At 41.0% G+C, this 22,833-nt stretch overlaps 1 protein-coding gene across 1 annotated transcript in view; it reads left to right on the top strand.

Moving 5' to 3' along the window:
- The window catches only part of nrip1b (nuclear receptor interacting protein 1b), a 43,235-nt gene extending 31,501 nt beyond the window's left edge, over positions 1-11,734 (top strand). The window contains exon 2 of the mRNA XM_063895583.1: positions 5,469-11,734. Coding sequence (XP_063751653.1) covers positions 5,920-9,540 — 3,621 coding nt within the window. The 5' untranslated portion in view covers positions 5,469-5,919 and the 3' untranslated portion in view covers positions 9,541-11,734. The remainder of the gene's footprint in view (positions 1-5,468) is intronic.
- Positions 11,735-22,833: the final 11,099 nt, after the last annotated feature.

Here is a 22,833-nt window from a genome sequence, read left to right on the forward strand (position 1 = left end):
GTCACTCAGAGCAAGCATTAGGATGATTTAAAATATAGAAAGTAGGTCAATGAGAGCGTTATGAAAGGCAAAATGAAAGCAGTGATGTACCCTTTTATTTTTCTGTCCCTTAGACCTCTGTCACACGCCATATATCTGCAGAGCATCCCGAATGACTTGCCGTTAAAAGAAAAAAGCAGTACTCTTTTAACCCAATAAAGATAGACATCTTGCTGACTCACGGCAAAAGCCTTCTTAGGGCCGATGCCAAGGATATTATGGAAAAGCTGGTTTTCTCTCCAGCTTTCAGGGCAGCCTGACAGTGGAGCATTTGATCTCAATTGCAAAGTGGCCCATTTCCCTCAGACATCACCACTGCAGTCTGTTTCAAGAGCCCCGCTCTGCCTTTTGGCGTGCCGGCCGTGGGGCAATCATCTGTTCCTATTTCCAGCACCGTGTTTACAAATGGAAGATGTGTGTTGTTTCGAGAGGGAAATGAGCACCATTTTGGACAGACGATGTAAGCAGAAGATTACCTCGGAGCCCGATAGAAATGAATGAGGTATAGATTGATAGTGGCCACGGCTCATTAAGAAAGAATGTGTGTGTGTGTGTGTGTTTAATTGATGCACTAATTCTCAGCCGCTCAGGAAATGGCCCTTGGGTGGGTCTTCCAAATGGCACACAAATATTTACTATGGACACAAACATTTCCGTAAGTAGATCCATGCAAGCCTGGACATGTAAGGTAAGGGGAGCGACTGTCCTGGCCTCTGATCCGTGCCATGATATCATTTCCACCGGCTACTTTGGCTGGGTTCCCCCCCCCCATCAGCTGGGCTATGAACTGGCTAGATGACTCATCAGTGTGTATGAATTCCTCCATGCTCTCTCCTAACCCCAAGAACTCTTTGTACTGATGAGTACAGATCGAGTTAAAATCCGCCCCCTCATCCAAGGCCATTCGCAGGCTGAGCCTTTAGCACTCCTGTCCGATTTTGTCTGAGATATTAGCATTCGGTCTTCACACACTGTTCCTCACATCGGAGCGCTCTGAGTGGGATGATTTCTCCCAATGGATCGCCTGTGCTACTTAACACAACAGGTCTGACTTTTCAGCATATCACATTTCCTTTATGTGTGGTACATCCACGGCTTTGCACGGGGAGGCATGTCTGCTATGCATGACTTGTTTGGTCAATGCATTCTTAGAAGTGGGTCACCGTGCCCTAGTTCTCATTGTGTGGGTGTGCATAGGTCTGTGTATTTTGTCCTGATTGACTTATCTGCAAAAAAACATTTCCTTGCTGTAGCTCTCCCGCTGTTCGGAACCGTGTTATTCTCTTGTTTACCCCTCTCAAGGTGAACAAGAGCTTTTAATTCAACTTTCCTCCTCATGCACTTGTGGAAGGCTCGGAACAACCACGTTTGGTCAGGTAGCTTGTGTTTTGTCTTATTTAATCATGTCAGGCCATATTGAATTTACAAATAGCGGTCACGCCGCATGTGTAAGTGAGCTACCCCGATGAGAGTGTGCAGCAGAGCTAGGCTGCAGATTACATGATATAATATTGTTTAGGCATCGCCTCTCCTTTTAAATTCCTTTAACCTTGACTCCCCTTAAATGTAGGGAGAACACATCTGCCAGGCTGGTGTCAGACATTAGTAATACACACCGCTTGGGCAGCATTGTCACTTTTTATTAACGCCCAGAGCTTTGCATGGACACCAGCTGTTGCGTCAAGTGGAAAAAGCCTTGGCGGAATGAATGACCTTGGCTTTAACTGCCACTCCTTTGGCTCTTCCCCTTTTTTAATTCTTTTGTTTGGTCTCATACATTTTAAATGGCCTAAGTGGATTACCATTCCAGGCAATGAAGGTCATTCAGAAAGCCACTTATTTTTAAGATAAAAAAAGGAGGCCGTATTACCAGCAAGTGAGTTCCTTCCTGTGTGTGTGTGTGTGTGTGTGTGTGTGTGTGTGTGTGTGTGTGTGTGTGTGTGTGTGTGTGTGTGTGTGTGTGTGTGTGTGTGTGTGTGTGTGTGTGTGTGTGTGTGTGTGTGTGTGTGTGTGTGTGTGTGTGTGTGTGTGTGTGTGTGTGTGTGTGTGTGTGTGTGGACGGTGGAGTGGGTGTAATCTGGAGGTCGATGAATGAATGAAATGAAGGTCACGTTGAGATTAAATTCACGACACCGGCATCCGCACATTTTTATGTTGGCCTTCTGGCAATTCTGTGTAACTTAGACAGCGACTGAGAGTGGAGTGACCTTTCCTGTTTGTGGTGTCTTTTCACTACAAGAGGAGAGGAACACAGAGAGAGGAATAGACGCAGAACGGATGCCCCCTCCCCATCAATTGCCCTCCCTCCCACATGTACCTACGTGGCCAACTGTAGGGGTAAAAATCACTTTAGAATGGTGCTTGCTCTGTCATTGGCTGACATTGTCAAGGATAATGGATAATCACCACGGAAACGCCTCATTGGTGCTCTCGTGTCCCACGGTGGAGGAGGGGGGTAGGGGGCTGGAGGTCAGGCTTTTTGGGTGCCACCATGAATGAGATGACATGTTAACAGATGTGTAAGGTCATTTTCAATGTATACACCAGGGGTGATAATGCAATAGTAATGCACACATCACACATGGTGAGGAGTAGTAGGGAGGAGGGCTGTATGCTTTAGGGCTCAGCTCAGAGGACAGCTTTCCCTATATTAAGGTCATTTATCTGTTAGCAGAGCTCTGTCACCGAGGACAACTTATTTCTTCTTGCCCTTGCTGTGTGACACCCGGCTCAGTCATGATGCGTCTCTCAAGAGCACTTTGTTTAAAGAGTTATTGTTATTTACGGGAGATAGTGAATGCAGCAGCTCTGTCTATAATCAAATCAAAGGTTATTTATATAGCCCAATATCACAAAACACATTTGTCTCAGTGGGCTTCACAGATTAACAAACATAGATGACAGTTCAAAAAACAATTCAAATTACCACAACATTATAAAAGACATGATAGAACGTCCAATAAAACAAGATAAAATACAACAAAAAGACATACATAAATATAAAACATAATAAATGTAGGACTCAGGAGGACAAACATAATAATAATAATAATAATAATAATAATAATAATAATAATCTTAAACCAGCTCTTACTATAGGCTTTATTAAAAAGGAAGCTCTTAACATCTGGGACACTGTCATACAACAAGCGTCCTTGGGTTTATGAAAGGTGGTACATTAATTTAAGTTAATATACGTTGTTATTTTTTAATTTTATTATGCTTAAATAAAGTGCAGTCATAATGTCTGCTTGGTTCTGAAGTTTCTTTGGGCAAAAACATAGGCAAGGTCAACTGTAATTCCAAAGGTTCACTGCGAGCAGCAGAGAGATTAACGCAATTTCCCATGTTGAAACCGTGTCAGTCTTTCATTTACATTTATTCTCTCAATAACTGTGGGGAGGGGGGGGGGGTGAGGCTGTATAACAGCATATTAGTAACTTTGCCAAGCTGTATTGAAGGTAAATATCTGTTTACTGTGCTGATCAAACGCGGTGTTACAGGGCATTCTATTATAATTGCGCCAAGCTTACTGGTGGGAAAATAGCTCTAATCCTGACAATCTAAGATTAGCATGACAGCAGACGTCAGATGGCCCAGTATGACCAGGTCGGCTTTTGTTGTCATCAGATTTAGGTCATGAGCTTAAAAAATGGCCTTCGACTGTAATTGACGCTTATGGGCCAATTTCGGTAAACAAGAATAGCCCCCTCTCTAATTCAATTTTATACAATACTTTACCGTCTTAAAATGTCCAACCCGATTGTTTTCCTACTGCTACTCACACTTAATTGCGCACTGATCCACCTAAATCCATCATCTAATCCCAGCTAATTTTCAAGGTGGCATTTAAAGTGCCACCTTGTCGCCCTTACTGTCATGACAACCTGTGGACCTTGGCCTCATAGATGGATTTCAGCCTGATTAGAAGCCTACTGCCTTGTTGTTTTTGGCCCTCACTACTGAACTCTGTGAAGTATTTAGGCTAGTGGCCGTTTGGGTTGCCATTGCCTTTCGTCATAATCAGTGGCTGCTGTCCTGGTGTGTGACCCGCTATGTCGGTCTACTCAGTGGACACTAAAGGTGAGGGCGGCATCAGGGAAGGACACAGACAGCAGCTGAGGCGAGGTGGAAACTCTGTATTAATTAACCTTTATGGGATGCGGCCAGGACTGTCGGAGGTGTCCTGTATCCACGGAAACCACTCTGACAGGGTTCAGAGCAGAGGTCTCCCAGGGCAGCGCCACTGACACTGTCATGGCAACTGGCATAGAGCTCACCCCAGTGTCACTGGCTTGCCCTACTGACAGTGGTGTGGTGTGACAGGTGCACCTGATCCTTAAACCACCCCCGAGCCCTCAATATACACAGACACACACACACACACACACACACACACACACACACACACACACACACACACACACACACACACACACACACACACACACACACACACTTGACAGTCTAGTACTGCTTGTCTGTTTGCTATATCCTTGCTGTGATTCTCCACTGCCTTTCTACTATAACTGTAAACAGGAGTCACATCACATCAAGTCAGTTACACTGAAAAACCCGAAACACTGACTTTAATTGAATGTATTTTGTTAACACATTTAAAATAACTGCATTAGGTTTGTTGGAAGCAATAGTATTAAGTTGAACCTAATATTTCTTATTTAAAAGTAATATTGCTTATAAAGTTATGTGAAATCTATTGACATACATTTAGTTACAGTCAATGTTTTAGTTTTTTCAGTGTTCTGCTTTGATCTTGTTTCTGATTTGAAAACAGTTCAGGCTCAAAAGCACCAAGCTACTCAACGATTCACAGGTGGCCAGGTGTTAATAAACACAATGCTGGGTTGAGAATAAGCAGCCACCAGAGCGACTTTCACTTAATCTGTGTAACGGTATGCATGCACATGTAAGCACGTCTTCATGTGCATATTCATGCTTGTGTTTACTCTTGTGGGCACGTAGGTGGGTGGCTGCGGCTTTGTGTGGACCGAGGGTTGTTTCATGTGAGATGCTGCTCAAGTGCATAAGGAGCAGGAGGTGGCAGGGGAGGATAATCCACTGAAATGACAAGCTGCATATGAAATTATTCACAGCTCTTACAAGGCCCTTCACTTTTGAAAGACATTGCTGTGAGGGGCTTATAGCTCAAGACCTAAATGTTTTCAAGGTAGTGGGCTAGGAATTCTCCATTTGGAACCAATCAGGTCTAATCTACATTTGTCGTCTGTTCTGTGGCTGCGAGGGGAGAGTGCAGAGAGAAGGAGCCGTGTGCAGTCAATCTGAAATGTTGCTAAGTAACAGAGATGGCAGACAAGGTGGTGAAATGAATGTGATATAGTGCTGTGCAAATCCCTGCTTCTCACACAGTTTTCTCCCCCCTTTTCTCTTTCTCTCTCTCTCTCCCATAGGTCCCCCATGTGAGATCTGCCAAGCTGCAAGGCGCCACTGACAGAACAACAGCCAGGCCTTAGGACAGACATCCCAAACATCCACAACCACGGAATGTGTCAACATATTTGCGGTGAAATCCCGCTGACTCCTCGCTTGCTCCTCATATAAGCCTGGAGCTCAGCCTTCTGGGATCCTACAGTGTTTCAAGGCATACAACAATGCCTGGGGGGCCCACCTGCCCCAGATTGCCTGCAAACATGGATGCTGTTACACCACAGTGCTGACTTTGCCCACTACAGAAAGGGATCACATCTGGTGCTTCCCCCCCAACCCTGCAGACTCACTTTCCAATTCCCTACCTTCTTTTTGGTACTTAGTAAGTCCATTACACCGTCAGCCAGATGACCTAGTGGACATTTGTTTCCCAGTAGCAGTGCTGAACCATACGAGTGGATCATAGTATTGAACATGACTCATGGAGAGGAGCCTGGCCCTGAGACACACAAGGATTCAGCTGTTCTAACTTATCTGGAAGGTTTACTGATGCATCCAGTGGTAGCCGGGCCTGGGGCCACGGCAAGCGGGAGATCTGAGGCTGCCCACAGCAACCAGGAGCAGGTGGACAAGGTAGGCGGGCCTTTCCAACTGCCCAACCATGGCCCCACCGCCCCTAAGACTGGAACCAATGGGCCTACGCTAGGTTCCTCGCAGAACCTGAAGAAGGCCCGCCTACTGCGCTCTGGAGCCTGGAATGATCCGGGGACCCAGCGGATGAGCTCACCCCCAATGGAGCTGAATGGCCAAGGGGGAGTCTTGCAAAATGGAGGGCTAGAGGGATCTCCTCATGCTGGGGAGAGCACCCTGTTGGCTTCACTGCTTCAGTCATTCAGCTCACGGCTTCAGAGTGTGGCATTGTCTCAGCACTCTGCTAAACCTGAGTGTTCCTCTCCCTCCAAGGCCCCACCTGTAGACAAAGAGCCCCGCCCTGTGTATGGGACTGCCTCGAGCCGCTTAAAGGGCCTAATGCGGAAGAGTAAACTTCAAAACCACAGCATCACACCCTACAGTCGCCGGGGACACAGCCAGGACCGACCACCAGAATCCCCTCGGTCAGCGCACAGTGCCACGCCCCCCTCTGCTCCTACAACTGCAGAGTCAGTGTCCTGTGCTGACCGTCTGAAGGCGGTGGCAAACATGGTGAAAATCCGTTCTAGTCCAGCACCTTCACCCAAGCCCAGTGTGGCCTGTAGTCAGCTGGCCCTGCTGCTGTCCAGTGAAGCCCATCTCCAGCAGTACTCCAGAGAGCATGCACTTAAAGCCCAGCTCTCAGGAAGATCTGCCAGCGAGAGACTAGCTTTCATGGCAAACCAGCAGCAAGGGCCGGAGAAAAGGCCGCCTAGTGTGGGAGGAAGTCTGCCCGGTACCCCAGATACACTAAAACCCATTACAACGCAAAATGGAATGACGGCAACAACAACATTGACAACAACACTCCCTCGGACGGCCCTGTCCGGTCCTCAGAGCCCCTCTTTGCTGCGTGGCCACAGCCAAAGCTCCCCACCTACTCCCCCAAAGGCTCCAACCCCCACTCACAGCCAGCCACCTAGGGAGAAGCGTGGCTTTGACTCGCGTCCAACTCGCCCCCCCCAGACATGCAGCAGCTTGCTACTGCTGCTGCTCAACAACCACAACAACCAGAAACAGCTGACCAAGAACGGTCACCTTGAGGACAGCTGTGGCATCCTGCCAGCGAGTGGATCCTCTTCAGTCACATCGGACAGCGAGTGCTCCATCCAGGAGAGGAGTCTGACAAAAGATAGCAGTGATGCAGAGAGTTCCTACTCCAGTTGTTCTCCCATTGACCTCTCTATGAGAAGCCGGGCCAATACACAAGACATGGGGCCAAAAACTATTGTCCCCTCTTCCTCCCTTTCCTCTTTCACCTCTGCCCTATCTTCTTCTACAACAGTATTTTCCTCCCCCCCAGTTGCATTTTCTCCTCGTGCTTCAGCTCAACCCTCCGCCACCTTTTCACCATCCTCTGTTGCTGTGTCCTCTGTTTCCACTGCTCATTCTTCCTCTTCCTCCTCCTGTATCTCTACCTCCTCCCTAGAAAAACTAACAGAATCTTTATTAAACAAGTGGAAGCCAGAGCCATCAGCCTCAAATGTGTGCAACAACAAGGAGCCTGAAATGAGCCCGGACCTAAAGTCACACTCTAAGGTCACACTCATGCAGCTTCTTCTTGAGCGCAGAAACAATGAGATGGGAAAAAAAAACAAAAGTAGCCACGAGATACCACTTGATATAACTATGGCCACCATGTCTCGAGGCCAACCAAAGGGGCTTGTGCCCTGGGAAGAGACCAGGACAAAGAGCCCCCTTGATAGATCTGAAGCCCCAGCCCAACCTCTATACTCACTTAGCCGTGACCCTAGTGGCGCACTATCCCCCTACTCCTACCCCTCCCCCCATGTCCAGTCTAGCCCATTGGATTTGTGTAAGTCTAAACCCTTCCCTGCTGAGAAGACTTCGGAGCCTGCCTTCAGCGCCAGTAAACTGTTACAAAATCTGGCTCAGTGTGGCACAGCTTCTTCCTCCCCACCCATCCCCTCCAGCAAAGGGCTGGTTCAGGAGCTTGATGCCAGCAGACCCATCGCCTTATTAGAAAGGCTCAATGCTCCAATCAACAGGACCGCCACCACTCCATTCTCTGACGGACCCTCAGGCAGCGGCACACCTTACAGTCAGAAGGAAGCTTCTCCTCCTTCGTCACAGATTGAGAACCTTTTAGAGAGGCGCACAGTGCTGCAGCTACTTCTCGGAACAGGCTCGAGTACTGCTACAGTCAGCCGCAAAGACAGGCCCGGTGGCAGTGGCCGGAGGAGTGTCGAGGTCTCAGGGGGGTGCTATGAGAAGAGCCCTGGTGCCTCCATCATCTGCGACAGCTCCAATGGAACCCCTTTGGACATAAAGGTCAAGACTGAGTTTATGGAGGATGTGAGACCGTCCTCTGCCATGTCTGAGGACTCAAGTGGCAGAAAGAGACCTAGCGGCTCTGAGAAGAATAGCCCCCTCTCAAATTCTCAGCAGGACTTAAAAATAGAACCACGGCCTGCAGAGGTCATTGCAAAATATGGCCTTCTCAGCCAGCTGCTAAAACAACAGACTGCTACCTACTATACCAGTTCTGCTGTGCAGGCCGAGCCACAGCCCAGGCAGGTTAAAGAGGAACAGAGGGAGTATCCGAGCCCCAGTCCTAAGAAGAGACGCCTCTGCTCTGAACGGACTGACAGTTTGAACAATACCATCTCTCCAAGAGCAGTGGACAGTGGTGACAGACACATGTTTGCATCTTCTGCTTTTCAGGAAGAGCCTGACCAGCATAGGAATGTGAAGGAAGAGGAGGCTCCACCAAGCGAAACCTTCACCAGAGAGAGTCGGGGCTTCAATGTGCTCAAACAGCTGCTGCTCTCCGACAACTGCCTGAAGGAGCTATCCCAGCAACCCCGGGGGTCGCCCAGTCCCTCTGTCCCGCAGGGCAATGGCAAAGCTAATGGCAGCATTCTCAGTCAGCCCTCCCACAATCACAGCTTCCTCCACCTGCCCGGCTGGCAACCCCATGGTTCCCTCAACTCAGGGCTTCCAAGTAATCTCAGACCACTGCCCACCCCCCCTGCAAGCGACAGCCCAGTCCACATCCCCTGGAGTCACCACCCAACTCCATGGCCAGTCACTCAAAAACGGGACCCCCCTACTCTAGTCAAGCAAGAGCCTGAGAGCCTTGCTAGATGGAGTAGTCAGGAGAATGAGGAGGAGGAGGACGAGGGTTGTGACTCAAACCTGGACTCTCCACGGCTCTCGCGTTCAAACCCCATCCTGTACTACATGCTGCAGAAGGGCAGCATCCAGCTGAGGAAGGAGGTGCAGGATCAGGCAGAGGGAACCCAGTCTGTGGTCCGAGTTAAAGAAGAGCCAATCAGTGACTTGCATGCTTATGAACACAGTATGAGCTCCATTCCGCAATCAGCCAACCACAATGACAAGCACAGCCATGAGAGCCAGGGGCTGAGCCAATCATATGAGTAGAAGTTGTATCAACTACAAAAAAAAAATACAAAGCGGAATCAAATTCACTGACTTTACCCCCCCCCCCCTTTTTTTTGTTTTTTTTTTGTTTTGAATGACTTGCCAAATTAGGTTGATGGGACAAATAACGAAGAATACAAACTGTTTTTTCTAAGGTGTAACAGAGCAAGTTCAAATTCATATGCATACTTGCATTGGTTTATCAATTTTAAATACTGAGGTCATGGAATGGTACAAAACAGGTCTAACTAGCAAAATCTTAAATTGATTCAACCAAAACTACTGTCTAACTCACAAATGTAACCTTTCCCATCAGTGATTATCATGCAGCAAAGTACTCCTTTACAATTTGGTTCAACACTTTTTATTTGTATCTGAATTGTAAACATATCAATGTTCCATGTCCCCTTTGTTGCCTGGCATAAAACATTTAGAAAGAACATTTCAAGCATCATTTATTATTGATGACACCAAAAATGTTAGCGCTCAGCACAGTGGACATTTATTTATTTTTCTCCATCAGAACATTTTCAGATAGACCCATCAATTTTAGATAAGATTCCAAATAAAGTCATTCTAGGGCAGACACAGCGGTCTATTAGAACAATGTACATGATAAACTCATTCAAAGGAGGACCTTGAAACACACTGCAAGGGAGGATCCTACCATGATGGATGCTTTGTCTTGGTTTTTTTCTCAAGATTCACAGCGTGGCATGATTACCAATAAAGGGGGAATATTTTAATGGAGGTTTGATCACAATTCAGTGCTTTCATTTGAATGGAACTTTTAAGGGCAATATTCGACAGTGCAAACTCAGGGTGTGAAGATTGTGTTTGCAGATAGTGCAGTTTCGAGCAGATGGGTCGACAGAGTGTGTGTAGTGCTTACGGTTGAGCAACTGTGTAAAACAGGTTTCTAGAGCAACAGTTAACAGGCTGCAGTGTCTGAGAAACATATCTCACCATCCTGGGTAGAGCTACACCAATTTTCTTCATGCACACAAAAAGTGTAAAGCACATGGCTTTTTCTTTTCTCTTCTCTTCATACAAAGCACCACCTAAAGTTTGCACTATCGAAGTCCCCGTGTTCTTTCAGAATAATTTAATGGCATGTAATTAAAAAAAAGTCAGTATTGTGATCTGTTGAGAATTTGACAGTTTGTGATTTTTTTTCATCATTTTTTAACTGTTGTGGTTTTTGGACATCTTTTTCGTTTTCGTGGCAGTCTCTCAACTCACAAAACAATTGCATGATAACTAAGAGAAGACCACAGGTACATCTTTGTTTTCTAAACAGCTGGATATGTGTACCTGGCCCCGATAATCACTACAGCATTTCGCTGTCTTGAGGGATATCTGGTATCTAGCTCCTTATTTTGATTGTACTGTATTCTTTTCAGTTAACGTCAGACACGGCTTATTCATTTAGTCTTGTGATCTTTTTATTACATATACCTATGAAGTACGCCTCTTCAATTATCAATACATTTTCACAATGGTTAAATATATTTGTGTAAATAGTACTTTCAGTATGAAAGATGACTATTTTGTAATGTTTAAGAAAAGATAATACCCTAGTTTTTAATGCCCTGATATGTAAATATGAATTATATGCGTACAAGTGTACATACAAAGGCAGAGGATGCTATGCCCATCTTTTTTGGTTGGTTTGTTCTTTGCATGTGTCTCTATGTGGTTATGATAATCTATCCTGCGCTGTGTTGTGTAATAATGTCTGACTCTCCTCACTGCTGCCTGTTGCATGCAGACGCATGGGAACTACCTGTGTATCCCTACTGGTGATGGGGGAAAATGTCAAGTCTTAAAATAGGTCTTTTTTATCACAGAGAGGTTCGTTTAGAATATGAACAGTCCCTAAATAACCACAGACTGTCGAGCAAGATGATTAAATTGTGTGAAAAATAAACGTGCATTGGATATTTTTGTGATTTTCTTTTCTGTTACTGGTTAACAAAGCTCTGGGAGAGAGCTCGGGGCTATAGCGGGGGGATTGACGTACAATCATAGATCTGCATTGTGCATCTAAGAAATACATTTGTAGCAGCAAATATAAAAAAAAATATGTTTCATTTTTTTCATGTGAAGACTTGAAACATTATTTCATTTTTTTATGTTTTCATTTTTGGTGTTCATTTGCACTGATATCTCAAAAATAAAGTACTAAAATGCATGACCTAGTATCAATGTGTTCCTCTTTTCTAGTATGCCAAGTGTGTTTTTTCTACGGACAAACTGAGGATGTGGGCAAGTTTATTATACATCACGACCTGTTCTCTGGGGACAGCAATAACCTTTCAAGCAATATCATAAAATGTGTTTATATATGTCTACATTATCCCACCAAAACATGGGTTTTAGCCTATGTTATTGTTAAATGGTCATGAGCAGCAATATCAGTCATGGAGGCAGTCACTTGTTTTAATCAGGGGTTAAAAATGTGAAGCTTGTTTGCTAATTAGACCCTATTGTGACATCATCACTCACGGTGGCTATTAATGCTGTCAGGAGGTTTCAAGGTTTTATTTGTCATATGCACAGCAGATACAACGTATATGTTGGCAATGAAAATCTTATGTCGCGTGCTCCTCCAACAACTCCACATACATGGTGCAGGACTGTTGGTGTTTTGCGTAGAAAGGCTTTAGGAACTAATATAAAGTAACTTATTATGATATGTTGGCACCATTTATGCCATATCCCCTCTTAGTACGACATCAAAGCCAAACTGCACTTTGTATAATCAAAGACTTTGGTCTGAGTGAGAGGATGGCCTGCATCTGACTTAAAACTACTGCTTCTGAGAAGGCTGCTGTTCACTACAGTGCAACAAAGGCAGGAAATACATTGAAAGGAGGGGGGGACTCATGATGGTCACTGCATGTGGACTGAATGCCCAAGGATGTGCCTTACAAAATGGAACAGTATCTTCTTTTTAGAACCCTGTGGATCCAATGGTACAACACTAAACTTATTTCTTGTGCTCGCTGTAGAAAGTTTTCAATTTTTCCTTGAGTTGAGAGAAGCAGCCTGTAGCGTGAGACTACCCAAAGGTGAAGATGAGTTCAGGCTAAACTTCCCCTGCACTGTGTTTGAATATGAAGTCCAGTGAGCGAACAGACGGCTTTTTGTCTGCAGTGCACTTTTAAAAATCGCAGCGCAGTTCTTCAGCGCTGACTTCCCTTTTATTTAATACTCCCCATGACTGGCTGCACTCTCTTTAAACTCCAAGTAACCTTTCCCCTCTGTGAACTTCTCCATTTCAAGATCCTTATCAAGGCTGAACTGCCAGTAACCCCTTGATTTCCTCCGATTGCCAAAGCAGCGGCGAACATAAAGGAGGGAGTCGCAAGTTTAAGTTGAGGTCAAGGTGTAAAACTTGACAATCGGCTGTTTGTCTGTGGCTGCTCGCTTTGATTTCCTGACCTCAGCATGAGGCTGACAGGAAGTGAGCTCTGCACATCAGGCCACTGAGGACCAGCCAGTCCCACAACAGGCATTTCATAGATTTAGCCTCCAAAAACGGTTTCCTGCTGGTGCAGATTCTCAGTCTCTGACTATCAATTTAATTGCTTTGACTTAAAGGCCTTAACTACATAACAACACATTAACCACGATGTGAGTGGTAATGAGACACGTTCTTCTTAGGTGCTTTGTTTATTCACATGGAGGCCATACAGAGCTCACACTTGTCACTAGTTGTCATGGTGATTGGTGTGATAAATATGCTCACAGATGTTCAATCAACTCATACAAGTCATTGAACTCTGAGCACATGGTTTGACCTCACTTATGTAAACACACACTCACACACAAACACACAATGTAAATCTTCACGTATGGGTTGCACGACCCAGTTTGGAGTAGCTTGAAGGCAGAATATAATAATAAAAATGGTAAAATAACATACATTTCCTACAATAAAGATACTAGTAAAAAAAATCCTTCTGTACTGTGACCTGAAGTAACAGTCCCGCTCTTACAGCCATGAGGGCCTCGAGTCAATGAAGAGCAAACACCTTGTGAAACTGGTGATCTGAAAAGAGAGGTCACGTTGGTTTATTTTCGTAACCTTCTCCTGGTTCCCCCAGTGGGGCCTTTGCGTTTGAAGATGTACCTCTTTGTGAAGTCTGTTCCTTAACCCCCCGGGGTCGCAACCTTTTGCCTCCCTTTCTGCCCTGACCTGGATGATCCTGTTTCCCCGGGCAGCATCAACTGTTGGCCTGCAGCTGTGGCACCCCTCCCCTCCTCCTCCTCCTCCTCCTCCACACACCACCAGCATACGACCTCTTCTCCAGCCCTTTCTACTGACATTTTGTGTAAATATGACAAGTGGCAGCAAGTCCTTTCTTTCCCTTAATGCCTGATATCCTCTTGCCCCCCTGCTGCTTCCCGTGGCCTCCTTATCCACATACATGAAGCAGCGATTAGTCATGCTAATAAGCTTGATGTGCAGAGAGTCGGCAGAAGGGTCGGTAACAAGAAGTGAAAGACTACTTCACAAGTGGCCGTTAGATTTAAGACAAAAGAGTAAAATGCAAGACGTTATACACTGAAAACAACAAAAGGTTGACTTTAATTAAAAGTATTTTGTCCACAGATTTCACATCACTGTATTAGGTTAGTTAAAAGCAATACTATTAGGCTTAAACCACAAAGGTACTTTCAACTTTATATTATTGCTTACAACTAACCTAATACAGTTGTTTAGTTGTAGGTTTTAATCTGATTATTGATAGCTGTGTTGTAAAGCCGTATTGGTCGTATTGGTGGCCATGTGTGGCAAATAGACCCAATGTAATATTCATGAAGAGTGAGAGCCCCTGTGCCACAGTGCAGCCTGTCAGCTTGAGGGATGTTGGCTGACACTGGAAGAACATGGATGATATTGCCTTGTCAGATAAGCGCAAGGGTAAATGTTTTACAAACTGGCTGGGGAGAACTAGCAATGTCAGTCCCCCACCTGCCAATGTCTTCTTCTGCCTACTCTTCAGAGGAGGAAGCATGCTCTTGTTGGGTCTTTTCAATGACATCCTACCAGAGGGGGGAAAAGTACTCAGATCTTTTATCTAAGTAAAGGTAGATGTATCAGAATGTAAGTGAAATTCCTGCAATCAAAATGTTACTCAAATACAACTAGATATTGACATCAAATAGACTTAAAGTACCAACAGAGATGGGAAGTAACTATGTACATTTACTCAAGTACTGTACTTACGTACAATTTTAAACTACTTTTTATACTTTGTACTTCTACCCCACTACAATTCAGAGGTAAATACTGTACTTTTACTCCCCTACATTTATTGTATGCCTTTAGTTGCTTTGCAGATTTGGATTAATGATGTGAAATATACTCAACACTTAAATCAGACTTTAGTTAAACCTGGAGTAAATTCACAAGCTACCCTGCAGTATACAAAGTCATTAAAACTAGCTGCACCTTTACCAGCTTTGATAACACTTTAATGCGTCAATAATTGTAATCAAAATATATCATATTATTCTGAGATGGACCAATCTGCAGAATGAGTACTTTTACTTCTGGTATTTTAAGTATATTTTGATACTATTACTTTTGTACTTTTACTTGAGTAACATTTTGAATGCGGTACTTTTACTGTAACAGAGTATTCCTACACTCTGGTAATTCTACTTTTCTTCTACTGCAGTACAAGATCCATTTCAGAATAATATGGTTGATTATAATTATTGATGCATTATAGCTTGTGATTTTACTCCAGGTGTGACTAAAGTCTGATTTAAGTGATGCTTATATTTCTTATTATCAATCCAAATCTGTAAAGTAACTAAAGGTATTTAATAAATGTAGTGGAGTAAAAGTACACAATTTAACTCTGAATTGTAATGGGGTAGAAGTACAAAGTAGCAAAAAAATAACGATACTCAAGTACAGTACAAGTCTTTCCGAATTCTACTTAAGTACATGGTATTAGCTTGATGACACCTTATTTAAACCTAAAGAAAGCAAAGATTTCACAAAAACAAAGTCTCATAAAAAAGAAACTCAACAGGAAATGTATTAACTCTCATTTCCTGTGTGTTGCATCAGAAAGAAGACTGTGGTTGATGTGCAGGGTCATGAACTTTCCACGTAAACAGTTCTGAAAATCCCCTGTAGAGCGAGGAAGGGCAGTTCTGTGTCAACCAGTCTGGCTGAGACCAGTTTGGGATGTGAACTCTGCTGCGGGGGCGAAGGCTATTTACAACGAACATGCCAAATTTAACTCCTCTGTGCTCTGGTGTTCCACTCAGTTTGAAGTTATGCAGAAAAAACTGAAGCTGTATTTGACATTTAGAAGGAATTAGCTGCATCTCAAAAACAATTAAAAGAGCACTTGACACAATGAATGCGAAAAATAAAAAATAAGATATGAGAATAGGACATCAATATTTCAAATTAAACTTTTAGGGTTAGGTTAGCCAGCTGTAAGATGAGCATGGCTACCACCTTGGTCAAGACTGAAAACATTTAAATAACTGTAGGTTTGTTGGCCATAGAATTCAGCAAAAACTTTAGAATAAAATGTAATTTTTTAACAGTCTTTTTTTGACTTTTCAAAAATATCTATATGCTTAACATGCTTAACATTCTACCTGCAAGTTGCCATGCTTTTGTTAGCATGTTGCTCTAAGCAACATTGTACCGCCTCACCAGTCGTGGAAAATGTACTTAAATTGTATTTATAAGTGGGAGAAGCAATGCTATATTGTTCAAATTAGTATAATGGCCAATTATTAAAAATCATTAATAATACATTTCTGGATTATTGATGCATTAATGTATGAGACACAGCTGGTAAATATGGAACTACTGTGCATTATTAAACATACTCAGTTAAAGTACAACTAATACAAAGATGTAATTTTAGGTGCAATACTTGAGTAAATGTACTTCATTACATTACACTACTAAACCTTACCCAGCCAATAGCATGGCTGTAGCCTTGATTTCTGTACATGTTTGTTTTTGTTTTTTTTAATATTTGATGTGACTTTTATTACCTTCTAAATAATTTCACGATCTACATTTTAAATTAATGTTGAACATACAATATTTTTACTCAACACAGGTGAAACACTTAACACAAAAATGAATAGAGTAGATAACAGTTCAGCACTCAGTGGTGATTTACGTCAATTCTGGTTTGGGACACTTTAGAAAAGCATGATAAATATGAAATATAATGTATAACTAAAGCGGCCTGACTGTAGAGGTGGTGCATGGCCGATGTAATAAAACATAGAAACCTGGAAAATTGGGGTAAATCCTCCCAAACAAAGAGATCTTGTCCATATGTTCCACATGCAGCCATGACAGTGCTGTACTGTAGATACAAATCAATGCTAATGTTGCACAATCAGTTTTGTTCATAATGAAATTACTTATATATTATTCCTGCCTTGCTTGCTTTCAGCAAAGCCCTGACTAAAATCCTTGCTGTGCCTCTCATGTATGCTGTGTTCATATTTCAATATCGCATATTAACATCTATGATAGACGTCCATGTCAGCATTTGATATTAAATATGAGGATCAGCATCTCAAATCTCTATGTGGCGATGCAATTTCCTCTGACCGCAGAACACACGAGGCTTATCATGCTCATATGAAGACCCGGACCTCATATGTGGTTCCATGCTTCAGTCTGGAGAAAAAGTGCTTTCATATCGGTTTTTATGGTTTCATGCTTCATGACAGATAAATATCCTGTCGAAAAACTATGAATCAGGAGTGTTGAAAGTAACCTTGGGCTCCGCTGCAGGAAAACGGGGGCTGTGTTTGATTGAAATATTGATCGACTAGGATATTTCTCCAGGAAATCATCTTCTACAGATGTGATGGTTATTGTCAATGTGTACCTACTTAATGTTCTATTTTCCTATATATAAACAGGATTGGGAGGGATACTTGTCATCAATGCACTGAAAGAACTGAAGCTTTAATTAAATGTATGATGTCAACAGATTTCACCTAACTGTATTAGGTTAGTTGAAAGCAATAATATTAAGTTTGTATAAAAAATATTTTGATGAGCTTAATAGTATTGTATTCAACTAAACCAATACAGTTATATGAAATGTGTTGACATAATACACTCAATTAAAGTAATAAAGTGTAGTTACCTGTAAAAAAAAATGTAATCAATAACATACTCTATAAAAGTAATCTAACCTGATTACCCTCGTTACTTTTATTGCAACATCACACGCAATGCAAATAAATAAGAGAAAAAAAATACAATTTTTACTGAAGTATATTATGTAAGACATCAGAACAATGAAACCTTAGAAAATAAAAAAAACAGGATATTTAGGATCAGAAATGTGTGTTAACCTTGACCTACAGTAAGCTAGACCTAAAGAGTATTTTTGTTTCATTAAATCAGGTGTCATCCTACTAAAGATATTTTAACAAAGAAGAATGAAAGTTGTCTAAATTAAACCAAAAAGAAAATTCAGGCAGTACTTCTACCTATAAAATATTGATCTTTATTCACACGTTTTAATCCTGTAAGGAAACCAATTTGAGTAATCTGATTACATTTTTTCTTTACGTAACCGTCAGGGAATACAGTTTTTTCTATCCTGGTTTCGTAATCCCGATACATGTAATCCGTTCCTCCCTAAGCCTATATATAAAAAACCCTCATATTAGAGAGTAAGTTATCAGAATGATGTGTAATTGGATATTGAGATTTACCAATTAAGCAGTTGCACTCTGGGTACCTTTAAAATAATGAAAGCTAATGATTTTCCGTATGCTTGAGATCCTAACAATTATATCTTATTCCATATTGGCTGAGCCAACTCATTTCAACATGAAGCCATATGACACTCGCAGAAATGATCACAACTCAATCAATTCTAGTGACCAGTACAATGGTCCGCTCCAGAGTGGGCGGATGATAATGGATGATGCTTTGTCAGCCAGATTCACAGACATGTAATTGCTGCAAGCCCTTAGTTAATAAAAAGAAATAGCTTCAGTCACATTAACTGTACAGTTTCCATCTGCAGCCTGGGAGCCCGGCCTGTCTCTAAAATCTGGGAGAAAAACATGAAACCTGGGCAGTGCTCAAAGAGAAACAAGAGAGGGTGAATTTAAGTAAGTAATAAAATATGTATCTTCTTATTAATGCAGTAGGTGAATGTAATCAAGTATATTTAAACAAGTACTCTACATGAGTATTTTTATTTCATGCTACTTTATATTTCTCCTCCTGGTGGAAAGTCACCACATTTACTCAAGCACTTATTTGAGGTGCCTTTACTTTATCTGAGTATTTTCATTTTATACTACTTATTTTCTACTTCTACTGTACTATATTTTGGAATCCAATGTTACAGTTTTGTGTGTTAGTTACCTTATATATTCATATTTTGACACACAATTAATTTACTGGTGACATAAATTGAATTGGCAGACATGTTGCTAGGAAGGGTTTTTGTTCAAACACATGACTATGACATATAGACTTGACTCTTTTGCTTTAAAATATTTAAAAAACATTTACAAACTGTTTGATTTTAATCTCCAATTCGTCATTTTACTTCTAAAACGTCAAGTACATTTTTTGATCGTACGTAGATACTTTTTACTTTTACTTTTACTTTTAGTACCACTCTGGATGCAGTACTTTGAATATTTTTACGGTGTAGTATTAGTACCTTTACTCAAATCTGAATACATTTTCCGACACTGGATACAGATTATGAGATAATACAAAATATAAATAGACTCATATATAAACTATGACATTAAGGTTAGGATACCCTGTATACAAAGTAGTTAATTTACCAGCTGTAATGAACACTTTTAGCATCAATCGTCATACAAACATATTCCTTTGATTTAAGATATATATATATATATATATATATATATATATATATATATATATATATTTATATGATTCTGAAATGGGCCACAACACATAATAATATACTATAGTCTAAATGGATAGCATCACTGAATGTGAATGCAGGACTTTTATTTATAACACAGTAATTTACAGTTTATGCTTTTTCTAGTAAAAAATATCTGAGTTTACTTCTTTCCAATCTGCCTTCAGGCTAAAGGTGTGCTATGCCTCAGGGCACCCCATCATCAAAGATCCTAGAAGCTACACATCCACTGCAGATACTTTTCAAACATAACTGCTGCATCTGAATATACTTTATATTAGCAAACTAGTTTATTTTATGATTTTTATCATCGCTGATTTCCTACATTTTCATTTAAGAACATATTTCATGTCCTTTTTTCTGTGTTGGATCAGTGAATGAGACAGAAGGGGAAGACATTTTAAACGTTGATTCTCATTCAGCCCTCAGGCTCACTTTCAAGATCTTTGAAGATCAACAAACAAGCCTGAGCTCTTTAAATCACATGATTCCGACTGCAGCAATTAATTCATCAACTTATTTTCTGATTGGTTTCCTGACAGCTTCACAGATCCTCTGACTGATAGCTCCACTTCCTACCTGGAGGTCAGACTGTGGTGTGGCTGCTCTCACAGCAGGGCGGTCAATACACTGCAAAGAGCATCTTTAAACAAGAAAATAAAATAAAATGTTGTTTGAGGAGATACATAATTTGAAGCAAGTCAGTGCCTTCAGATAACTGGACTTAGTAAGATTTCTTGAACTAAGAAATACATCTAGATGCAATAGAAAAGTGGCATGTCTTGAAATAAGCAGGAAAAGAAACACATAAAAACATTAATCAGCCAAATATAACCAGTCGTATGTTTCTTAATTCAGTAAGACATTTAAAATATAACTTTTATTCTTGAAATAACAACAAATTCTGGATCCTAGAAAAGTGACAAATGCCTTGAAATAAGCACAGTTATAAGCCCAACATATACTAAAGGAAGCAACATTTATTGAATATCAACATGCACTTTTCTGACATTTTACAGAAAAACTTATTGATTTGAAGATAATTTACAATGATAAACAGTACACATTTGTAAACAAACAGCCATTATGACGACAAACAATTAGCTTTGTAGGGCTATTCAGAACACCGTGCCTACATGTATTAAATATTGATAATGGTGCAGTGCTGAAATTTGGAAATAGAATTTTTGATTACTAACGCTTCTGGTTTTACCTTGTGGAATCATTTTTATGATTCATTTCCTTTTGCACATTCCTGATTCCATTGTAGGGTCTGACATTATGCAAACTGGAGCTCCAAAGGAAATGCTTCCACCTGCTGGGGAAGGTCTGAACGGCAGCGCAACATTGAACAGAAAATGTTTGTACTGATAAAAGAATAAAAATAATGTTTTGATGTCTACTATATGTTTGTGAAGGTAGATGTAGAGTCAAATAGCATTCAGCATTTATCATAAAGTAGGCAAACATGTACAAGCAATGATATAGCAGCCTGTAATTACAGTAGTAAATAATAGATTCAATTAGTAATATATTATGTATTGATCCCAATTATTCTGGCAGAGTAGCGTGTTATTGTCCTTGAGTTAAAAGTATTATATATGAAAATAAAATAAAAACATTATTACAACAACAATATTATAAAAGTAAGTGAACCTTAAAAGTAATGACGTGACAGCCATTAATAACAGATTAGATTAGATGTAAATATAATTATTTTGTCAAAGCAGCATTTTACAGGCATTTACATCTGTAAAAATACAATAAAATAAATACAGAATTAAACATACAATGTATTATATACACATTTTAAATATGTACATTGTATATATAGATATTATACAACTTATGTGAAGTAGCAGCTAGTAAAATAAGAATCAATTGTAAAATCATATTGCACATAAGAAGTGTATAACATTGCCAAACAGTGGGGTTACAGACTGTTTTGTATGATGATTATGTAACTGTGAAATGTATCTTGATGAAATCTTCCTTCATAACATCCGTTGCTGTTGTTGTTGCTGAATCCTTCCACCAATAACATCACAAAGATCTGAGTTCTCCATTAATATTTATATGGACTAGTTAAATGACACAGTTCATGTAACAGAGTATGCTGACTGCTTCAGTTATAACTATTACACGATGCTATTCCTGAACATCTAAAGGATGACCCAGTTCAGTGAGAGGACTCAGTGAGTCACAGCTGACATGTCTGAAGCCCGCTGAGTTCGGAAGCTGGTGTTATTATCAGTCAGAAGAAATAAGGACAGAAACTGGGCAGCTCAATTAATTAACTTTATGCATTACACTTAGGTTTAATTGCATACAAAATATAATCAAACTATTTAAAATACACATTTGCAAAACAAGCGCTTTTCCAACTTTTTTAATGTATCAGAATCAGGTTTATTACCAGGAATATTAAGATATACAACTATAATACAACTATTTCAAATCTATTACAAAAGTGGAAGAGCTGTGCAGTTTTCAAAAAGGTATCAATGTGCAGAAATGTGCAAAATATACAGAGGAATGTGCATGTAAGGCTATGGAATTGTATCACCTATGCATTAAACTGTAGGCAGCATGTTGACTGTAAGGCTGGCTTACTAAAACTGACTTTAACTATTATAATTATCATGATGTATGGTTTGTTGTATATACATCTGCCAGTGTAGTTATATTTAACTAACCTGTTTCTGACAATTAACTTCAAGAATGTTGATTTTGGCTTTTACACTTGTTTATAGAAAATAAGACTTTTATGACTTAGTAATAGTTGCATATAACTTAAAAAAATGTTTGCAGTATTTGTTTCCAAACATAAACATAAAGGAACGTGCCTCAAAATTGCTATTAAAAACTGTACTTGAGGGTTACCTTCATGCATTGTTTAAAAGCAGCCAAAAATGGTCGGCATGGTCATTTTAGATTCATCATGAACACTCTTTCTTTTTATTTTTTAACATAACATGTTCATTATCAGCTGTTCTTAGTGTGTACTGAAGGCCATATGCTACCAAACATAAAGGAGCTGAAGATAAAGACATTTCACACCAGATTAAAGATACTGACAACAGGGCAGGGTGTAGCACTGATGTGTTTCTCAGGTGAAACTAAAGAAAATCAAGCCAATATCAACCTTAAAGCAGATTCCTATCCGTGTGTAAAAACCGGGAAAAGCGATTATTAAATAAATAGCCCAAACCCTGTAGTTCAACAGCATGTCCTCTCTTCCCCTGCTGCTGTCATGGTGCCTATAACGCATGACTAAGATATTTAGAAATGAAAGGAGATCTCAAACATAGTATTAACGTCATTTAAGTGAAAACAAACCATT

This window comes from Eleginops maclovinus, chromosome 11 (assembly GCF_036324505.1).
Source record: "Eleginops maclovinus isolate JMC-PN-2008 ecotype Puerto Natales chromosome 11, JC_Emac_rtc_rv5, whole genome shotgun sequence".
NCBI classification, from domain to species: domain Eukaryota; kingdom Metazoa; phylum Chordata; class Actinopteri; order Perciformes; family Eleginopidae; genus Eleginops; species Eleginops maclovinus.